Source organism: Setaria viridis, chromosome 5, assembly GCF_005286985.2.
Source record: "Setaria viridis chromosome 5, Setaria_viridis_v4.0, whole genome shotgun sequence".
Lineage (NCBI taxonomy): Eukaryota > Viridiplantae > Streptophyta > Magnoliopsida > Poales > Poaceae > Setaria > Setaria viridis.
In genome coordinates this window covers 2,275,001-2,284,586 of record NC_048267.2, presented here as the reverse complement: position 1 = coordinate 2,284,586, position 9,586 = coordinate 2,275,001, and the positions used below count along the sequence as shown (strand labels likewise).

At 45.2% G+C, this 9,586-nt stretch overlaps 2 protein-coding genes across 3 annotated transcripts; one reads left to right on the top strand and one right to left on the bottom strand.

Moving 5' to 3' along the window:
* Positions 1-600: 600 nt before the first annotated feature.
* LOC117855035 (polynucleotide 5'-hydroxyl-kinase NOL9) lies at positions 601-8,488 on the top strand. 2 transcript variants are annotated; one of them, XR_004640411.2, is made up of 9 exons: positions 601-1,074; positions 3,128-3,225; positions 3,313-3,346; positions 3,800-3,969; positions 4,107-4,287; positions 4,361-4,541; positions 5,138-5,249; positions 7,236-7,374; positions 8,148-8,488. XR_004640411.2 is itself a non-coding variant. In XM_034737309.2 (9 exons), exons 1-9 carry the CDS (start codon positions 875-877, stop codon positions 8,193-8,195), a joined length of 1,152 nt encoding a protein of 383 aa, XP_034593200.1. In that variant the 5' UTR covers positions 610-874; the 3' UTR covers positions 8,196-8,488. The 2 variants fall into 2 exon arrangements, 1 of the variants encoding a protein (XP_034593200.1); XM_034737309.2 differs by having other exon boundaries at positions 610-1,074; positions 7,247-7,374.
* A 345-nt stretch (positions 8,489-8,833) lies between these two features.
* Positions 8,834-9,586, bottom strand: LOC117854409 (uncharacterized). Its single transcript, XM_034736595.1, has 3 exons — positions 9,524-9,586; positions 9,003-9,344; positions 8,834-8,839 (listed from the first exon to the last, which is right to left on the bottom strand). Exons 1-3 carry the CDS (start codon positions 9,584-9,586, stop codon positions 8,834-8,836), a joined length of 411 nt encoding a protein of 136 aa, XP_034592486.1.

The window sequence follows — 9,586 nt, the reverse complement described above, 5'->3', positions numbered from 1 at the left end:
CTTAATTAGGATCCATCCTGTGCATGAACGGACTATCAAAACTAATCATTCCTAGTTGCAATTAAGAACAATAGGGCACGACAAAGAAGATGTACAATTTACCATGCAGGAAGCGAGGTGTCAGGCGTTGCCCTATGTTACCATCCCTCACACATCCTTGGCGTTGCAATCTGGCTGGACCGTGAGCTCACAATGGTGGCCGATTTAGGTTTCGTCGGTTGGGAACCTGCCGATTTGAGGGAAGAGGAGAGGAGATTGTGGCCGACGGTGTTCATAAGAGGGGTAAAATTAGAAAATCGATGAACGATGAACACGATCTAACGTGTCGGGACTTTTTCGCTTGCAAAAATGACGGTAATGACAGGTAAGGAATGGAATTAAATTTCCAATACCACATAAGGGATTGCCTAAATTTGGATAGTATAGAAGAATACAATAAGTTTTCTCAACAAAATTAGGACAATCTTAATGAACAAAAGGACTGAAGTATCATAAACACACTGTAATTGGGTCATGACTACCGACATTTAAATAGGAGATCTCCAATCTGGAACATTCATCCCGCACCCACCATAAACACACTGCACTTGGGTTATCACTGCCGATGGTTAAGTAGAGAGATCCGGAACATTCAATCCCTCACCCCGTCCTACGTGGCAGCACAGTAACATCTCTTTACTCAGTCGTGGGTCCCGCCGGTCTCCCTGAAACAACACGCGTACCTCGCCGTCTCCTCGTACCATCCCGCCCCCGCCGTACTTGCCGACCAAAACTTCAGCACCGCCCCGTCGCAGCCCGCATGACCCTTGGCTTTTTCAGAACTCCTCTTGTCCCCAGCGAGCGTCGCGTGTGTGAGTGGAAGAGGGTGAGATAGATGGATACGGGAGGCGACTGCAGCGGCGGCGGGGGACTGGAGGAGGAAGCGGCGCGGAGGGAGCGGGAGTGGGAGGAGGTGGTCGAGGCGGTGGCGTACGACTCCTGCACCTGGCCGCCGCCAGTCGTCGCGGTGTGCGGCCCGGGGAACAGCGGCAAGTCCGCCTTCTGCCGCCTCCTGCTCAACACCCTCATCGCAAGGTAAGCTAAGCGCCCCTGCTCTGCTCCCCTGTGGTAAGAACGCGTTGCAGTTAGTTTTGTTCGGAACCGGGTGGGTGCTGCTTCGTGCTCCCGTCCAACTTCTGAGATGTTACGAATGATCTCTGATGTTCCTTGTATGAATTTATGTTTCGTGCCATCATTATCTTACTTGCAAGGTTCTTCACTAGCGCATCTGCACGTTCTTTTCTGAATTTCCTCTGCTGGAGATGTACTGCTACTGAATAGTGAACAATGATATCCTCTTCTTTGCAACTGCTCTGCTTGAGTTTTAAAAGTCCATCTGCTTTCGGGTTATTAGCAAATTGATGAACTGAGAACGAGACTGTTGTGTACACGTGTCCTTGTATCAAAGCTCGGTTAATTTAGGACCAATAAGATACGTACGATTAGTGTGCGGCCTCTGCGTTCAAATTTCAAGTTTTACTATCTGCTACAATATATATCTTCTAGGTCAAAATCATATTCCGTACTATATATGGTGGTCGAATAGAATACTTTTTTGTCATAACCTAGCTCGGATGCTGATTAATTGAACCTACATTTAGAAAATTGACCAAATAAAATTGAGAACAGTGTTTATATATTGTATAAAAGGACTTTTTTTCTCGACCCACGCAAGAGAACTGCACGTCATTTCATTAGGGTAGAATAAAAAGTACACGAGTCAAAGACCAACCCAGCACCAGGACACCACACTCACGATACACGAAACAGCTTACACTTGCGCCATAGACTAAAAAAATAAACGGCCAACAGACACCAGAGTTTAAGCTCTAGAGGGTAGCAATCTACAGAAGCTGTAAAAGCTTGGAAGCCCCAGCCATGCACCAGAGGCCAGGCCACCCTCCGTGTTCACAGAACTAAGGACCTCCTGAATGTTCGGCCTCATATTCTTGAACACACAACCTCCGTGTTCATATTAAAAGCACTGAAAAATAAAATAAATACTTAGTATTTCGTTGAGTTAGTTTCCTTTTGATTTTACTCATTACACTAATATATTATATGTTTTGAATGCAAATTTTTCAATTTAGTTCTTAATCTTTACGCTATCTTTTCAGAAAAAATGATAGGAGGAAAAATGTAAGCATACTCAGGGGCGGATGTAGAATTAGATGAGAGGGGGTGCTGAGCCTCTTGTAGCTAAGCTACCTTGCATGTTTTATAGGTGAACTTGAGAGCTAGAAGACTAAATTTACATGGACAAACATGGGCTGAGGGGGTGCTGCAGCTCCGCCCCTGCTGCATGCTTACTTATCTGAAACATCCTTCTCTGAAGGAAAACAAACTAGAAACATTGGTGTGTGCAGCTGAATGAAATGTTAGCATAATTTAGTTGGGATGCTATTATAGCTGAAGGCAGAATCACATTGACTTTAGTTAGTTCTTATGCCAGAAATTTCTTAGATATGATTTGTCCTACTGAAGTACATGTTCCAAATGCAGTTTAGGTGATATTCATTGATTATACTAATCTTGAAAAAAGAATGTGAGTTGGAAAACAGCAATACAGCAGAAATTTTGAGATGGCTCTGAATCCCAAACCTGATCTATTAGACTTGTCATAAAGTGCTCATGTAACTTTTTAATTGTTTAGTGCTGCTTTCCACTACAAAAATCATGACAGTGTTATTTGTTTGGTTTACTTCAGTTTTGGTTATATCTCATGAATATCCAAGGGTTCTAAGGCGATGTTGTTTTGTTGTTGGTTTCCGGAAAGTCTATCGCAACTTGGGTGTTGTTTGATTTCAGTCTTTTTGTTGTGATGTTTGTTTAAGTTGGCCTGAGCGAAGTGTTTTTTATGGCCATAACTAGGTTGGTCTATTTATACTTCCAAGGAGTGAATGTTTTTTCCCTTTTGTCATTTGCTCAGTTTACTAGTAGTAAATTAGTAACATGATGGTAATCTGCTTTCACCGTCAATTGTCAGATTGTTAAACTAGTTAATGCCACTCAAGAATATGGCATGTACGTTATTTAATTTATTACTAGATTCTTAATTTCCATTCTTGTGATTACTCCACATATCCAGGTACAGAAAGGTTGGATACCTGGATATTGATGTTGGTCAGCCTGAGTTCACCCCTCCAGGGTTTGTGTCACTCCACGTACTTGAGGAACAAGCTAAAGGTCATATTCAAACTTACCCCCTACAATGTTCCCCTCTTGATTTGTTGCAATTGATTAGACATATTGTTACTTTTTTTATTGTTGCAGATTTGACAATTCTGTATTTGCGCAATCCAAAGAGGTAAGGTTTATGACATGATCATTATTATGATTTCTCAATCTGTGCTATTTGATGCTATCTATAGTTAACTGAAGATGGATTCTCACATGTGATTAAGTTAATTCATTTGTTGAAATAATTCCTGCATTCATTTTTAGAATTACTTCTTCACCATCCTACAATTCAATCGTTCATTTTCTATTTCTGAAAAAATTGTGGATACTGAAAATATAAGAGCTCCTGTTTGCTGCTAATTTCACATATTGAACATGAACCTGTTCAGAGTCTTAAGGTGAGCAATGGTACTGCAGAAGTGCAGATTTCCTTCTTATCCAGGGATTAAGGTTTTACACACTCTAAATACTTCATCATATTTTTGTGCCTGCACAATAGTGCCCTTTTCTATCATGTAGCAGCAAGTGAATCAGTGTTCTTCTGGAAGCTGTATAATTAAACATGTTGCAAATATTCTAGGTGCTTCTTTTTCGGCGATGTCTGTGCAAAAAGAAACCCAAAACTTCTCTTGACCTACATATTTGACCTCTATGACTATTTCCTTAAAGAGTTTTACTGCTTTCGTGAGGTTGATAATCCTGAGAAATCAGCCATTCCACTTGTTATCAATACTTCAGGATGGGTAAAAGGTGAGGTTTCACTACACCTTCCTTACATCCTTCTTGTTGTTGATACCAGCGTGTAATGTTGCTTAATGATTAGATATTATTATTGAATCTCTAGTTTGTTCTTCTAAACTCATTGACCCTATCTATGTACTGTTTAGGTACTGGGTTTTATGTGCTAACAGAGATGTTGAAATATGTATCCCCAACTCACGTTATTCGGGTATCTACCACAGTAGAGCATAAAAATTTACCAGGTGGAACGTTTTGGATGAACCAATATGATGCAGATCCACCAATTAATTTAGTTGAAATTGGTGCAGCACATAATTCTCCTCGTCAGTAAGTCTTCAGTAATATAATCAATATGTTCTTTGACTTTTTTTATTCTACTAATGGTAGCTTCTAAACACAGTTTATTAGTAAAGAAAGAGGCAAAGATTACTCGCGACCTCAGGCTGATGGCTTACTTCAGGCAGTGCTTACCAAGAGACTTTAATATATCCTGTTTTGATGATTTAATTCGAGGCTTTGTTTCCATACATCCATTTCAGCTTCGTCTGTCAAAAATACATGTTATTGATCTACACCGCCAGGTGACATTTTCTACCTTTCTACCTCCATTCAGATTATTGTCAAGCTTTGGTTCTGTATGATGTAGTGATTCATAAGCTAACCCTCTGCTAGCTAGATTCGGCACTTTACTGTATCACGTACCGACAATATGTAGAACATTTGGCAAAGCTGACCTCATTCTTGTTTTTTCATTAGTGCCACACGCACAAGAATTCTAAAGAGCTAGGTACAGACATGAACTGCGTGGCATCAAATGTCATGGACAGAGAGAACATATTATGCGATCCTTTTGATTTTGGATAATATAATTTAAATTTATTCTGCAATAATAAATCGTATGCCATCAAGAGTATGGTAGCTAAAAACAATACAATTTTAAAGATCTAGAGCCTAAAACATGCTAAGTCCAGTATCATAAAATTCTGTAACCTGTCAAATGTAAGTGTATGCCAAATGTACTTACAGCATTGGAAAATATCAAAAGTATAGAAAACATGGTTATATCTCTGGTGTCCTGCTGACATACAGATGTCCTGATATGGACCATCTCTCTAGGAAACTCCTAATTTTAGGATTCTATATTTAGTTGTTGATTAAGTCCATGGATGTTCTTCAGGTTTCTGGTACTGATGCACATCGCTTCTTGAGTGGTACAATTATTGGTATGGCAACAAGTGCCTCTCCTCTTTTGTCAATCGAGTGTTCCACTCCTTGCTGCATTGGACTGGGTATGTATAGTTTTAGTTTTTTTTTAAGACATGCATAGCATGTGTTTCATTAAGAAGAAGAGAGTTACAATGAAGCCACTTCAGGAGAGACCTCAAAGCGCAGAGTTATAATAGCGACAAGCAACAAACACAATAGAAAATAAAAGAAACTTGCAACACCACCGCACCAAACACGACCTAAGACGACCGATACCTGCAGGATAGAAGGGCACCAAGAACACACGCACATCACCGATTGCCTAACAATCTGAAGCTAGCGGAGGCAGAGCGAGAAGGTCATGCAAGACGATGCCTCCAGGGAGGATTGGAGGAAGCGACACCAACACCGTCATCATCCAACTGTCCACAGAGGAGCAGTCCAAGTCTTCACCTGGCGAAACCAAATGGGTTTGGTGGCCATAACAACGCCCCCAACGAGGTAAGCTACGTTAAAGGACGCAACCGTTTTCGGCACCGGCGAATGCCAGGCAAAGCTTTCGCCAAAGGCCCCCCCAAAACCAACTCCACGCAACAGAGGACCGTCGAGTCCTGGATGAGAGCCAATGTGATGGGATAGCAGCAAGTAATCCAAGGCGACAACAATGAGGAACATCTGCAGGCACCATTGAGAAGAAGGAAGGCCCCAAACGACCATGGGCGACCAAGAGGCGACCGTGACGGCCCAAAGACGATCAAAAACGCGCCGACGAGAAATGAAGGAGCATGCCACTGCTGCCTGACGACCAAAATAGCTAGTGCAGTATCACAGGAGAGGCGCGCCAGTAGATACGAGCGGCAGCACATGCCCTAGAACTCCCAAAAGGGGACAAGGCCCCATGACCAAAGGCTCAAAAACGAGCACCTACACAACCAAGGATAGTCGATGAAACAGGAGGCTCAAGGGCACCCAGCGCCTACATGGGTAGCGCAACAAGTGGCGATGGCGGTGACGATGACGGGCTCCCAGGCTCGACGATGATGATCAGCAATGGCGCGCGCGAATCTGGGCCAGGGCCGGGGTCGGGGGAGGGTGGGTTCAGCGTCGGCCGACCCACACCTTCACCAGCGAACGAAGACCGCCACGAACAGCAGGAGCAGATGTACTAGGAAGGGCGGATCCGTGCCGTTGGGGGGCGGATCCACATCGACACGGGGCGGAAGCCTCCGAGCCGGCCCCAGCCCCCGAGCGACCAGGGACCACGGGAGGCAGGTGGCGGTGGCGGCAACACCAGAGCAAGAGCCCCCGAGCGCACCCCGCGGTGATGGCCCAGCGAAGCCTGGTGCCAGCGCCTAGGAGCACGCAGATCTGGAGCCGCCGGGAGTGCGAAAGGTAGGATCTTGCGGCGGTGGGGTGCCGCGCCGCCAGCTACGTGCTCCGCCACGGAGAGGCGTGCCGGGCATCGAGCTGCTGGCCGCCAGGCCCCCGCTGTGATTCGCCGCACCGCCAGCCGCTATGCCCTGCTAACGAGAGGCGCACCACCGGCCGCCAAGGCCTTGCCGCGGGAGACGACCTAGAAGGCTGCAGAACCTCGAGCTGCCGCCTCCTTCCCCTTCCCTGCAGACGCACCGGCGACTGGCTGCTCCGACCCAGGAGACCTCAGATCCGGGCCCAAAGAGGATGGATTAGGCACCGGGAGGTGCGGATCCGGTGATCGGAGGGTCGGAGCAGCCCTGCCGGTGATGGAGGAGAGGGGGGCGACCTGGGTGTGTGGTTGCGAGAGGAGAGAGGGAGGGAGGGAAAGAAGGGAAGAGGGAAGGCAAGCGGCACCAGCTTCGGGCCGCGCTGGCCAGCTAGCCAGCTGTCGGCGGCGGCGGCGGCCGCCAGCCTAGGGTTAGGAGGGTGTGGCGGAGGGCTGGGTGTATTGCCCCCGAGCCGCTCCTGAGAGCGACGCGAGGGCCTGTGGCTGCTCCAGCTATTGTGTATAGTTTTAGTTTAATTTAGCTGTTTATCTTTGGTGGCGTTTTGATGAACAGAGATTAATTTCTTGTTACTTTTCTTATGTTGAGTTGGTGTTCAGGTTTTATCAAAGCTGTACATATTTCAGAAGACTGCATTCATTTGATCACACCAGTTTCTCACAAGCTCATGGAAAAGGTCAACATCATTTTTCAAAGCTGTATTGCAGTTCCTAGTTGCCTCTTGCAGGTAATACTCAACACACTGCTACTTCAATTATTTAGAAAAATAAATTGACACAGACGTAACAAAGTTCCCGGGATGCAGGAGTTCAAACAAAATAAATAAATTGACACTCAGCATGCATGCTACCTACACCTACTACGAGCAGAGCATGCTTTCTCACTAGCAACTTGTCTACGAAAGCTATACATGCTCCCAACTACCCTGCACTGCACTCATATACTTCCTCCGTCTCAAATTACTATTCGTTTTGGCTTTTCTAGATACACTATTTTTTTATGTATCTAGACATAAGTATGTATTAGACATAAGTATGTATCTAGGTGCATATCAAAAGATGTGCATCTAGAAAAGCAAAAACGAATTGTAATTTAGGACGGAGGGAGTATTATACTGATTAGCTACATTTTATTGAACATAAATATTTGGGTTCAAGAAGCGAATGAGCAAGAGCAATAGGTGGTATGAGGAAAATCGGATACTTTTCTAGGGCACACAATGCCTCGAATAAACAACTAATGCAAATAGTCTAAAACTTCATTTGTCAGTATCAGAGTCAATGACTAGCACTAGTTTTTCCCTTGCCAAATTGTGATGACCCCCAGTCCCTTGCTACTTAATAGAAACGTGTACTGGAGAGTTACATTCTGTTTGGTAATTAATTATATTACTGATAATGAAAAATAGAACATCAATGGCCATGCTAAGTGGAACCACAGTTAATAGTTCTTTCCTTTTGGATGCCATGATCCTGTTCTCACTTGAAATTGACTTTGCAGGTGTCTGATACATTAAGCGATATAACAGGCAGGCTGCTGAAGCTCTAGATCTTTGGATATGCTTACAAGTATAATCATTACGGATAGAAACTGTGCAATTATCTGTTGTGGCGACAAACAACCAAACTAGAGCTGCCAGAAACCAGTAGACCTTTAACCCGTATGGAATATGATTTTCATCATGTATTAGCTAACTTCACCTGAAGACTGAAGAAATTTGATGTTACAATCAGACAGCACAAATTGGTACCTAAAATCGGCAATGGCTGATAAATCATGTTGAACCCTTTGTTGATGTACTGGTATTCTTCCATCAAATGTGACATGTTGAACTTCTTGGATAGGATTTTCTTTATTCTTTCTTAGAGTTCTTCTCCTGATCAGCTTTGCAGGGTCCTTCGTATATGATCTTCCCATTAGCATAGCAATCTTCTCAATGTATATTTGCTTTTAAATAATCAAGCACTTTCCGGCACTGATTTAAGAACTTTTCTATTATTTCAAAGCAAGCTCGATCTGTACATGAGTTTTGAAAGGCAAAATAGCCAAGTTCATCCCCGAACTTCTACCCTGGGTCAATTTCGTCCCTTAACTTCTGCGAGGTCCAATTTAGCCCCTAAACTTCATTTTTCGGTTCAAATCCATCCCTTATCCCCGCTGGACAGCCACATATGCCTTCCACATCATCAACCCTGCCACATGTTCCACATCACCGGGTATCAAATGTCAAGTATGCCCTCATTTGATTTGGCCTTGAGCGCTCGCGAAGCCGAGCAGAGATGTGGCCGTCGTCGCCGTTCCTGTACGCGCGTCGTGAGGTACGCCGCCGTGCCGACGGCCACGACGAGCGCATACATCGTCTGCCGAGATCATTGCGAACCCGATGATCTCGAAGAGGTACTGCGGGCAGGCGACGAGCTCGAACAGGCCGCCCCGGGGGATCTTGTACCCCTTGTCGCCGCCGCCGGCGGCTCGAAGCCTCGAGAGGAGGTGGTGGTGGTAGAAGTTACCGGCGGTGTCGACGGCGAAGACGAGTGCGCCGGGGTAGAGCAGGTCGACGGCGGGCTCCGAGAGGCCGCGGCTCAGGCGCTGGCGCTGCACGTAGATCATGGCCACGCCGTTGAACAGGTAGCAGGAGGGGATTAGCAGGGTCGTGCTCAGTGGCATGCTCCCGCTGTACCGGTGCACGAACAGAACCTGAAAGAGAACATATATACGTTGAGCAAATAAAAGATGACTATTCGTGTGAATTTCATAAGATTTCTACGAGAAATATTACGTTTTGTGTGAAATCTATCCTAACTGTCCAGTGTTTAGCGTAGTTTTGTGTTTTAAGAGTAGGAGAGTGGATTTGATCACTACCTCGAGCAGTGGACGGCGACGGCGAGGAGCCGCGCGCGGGCGCCTTCGACGAGCGTTGGGGCGTAGATGACGAGCAT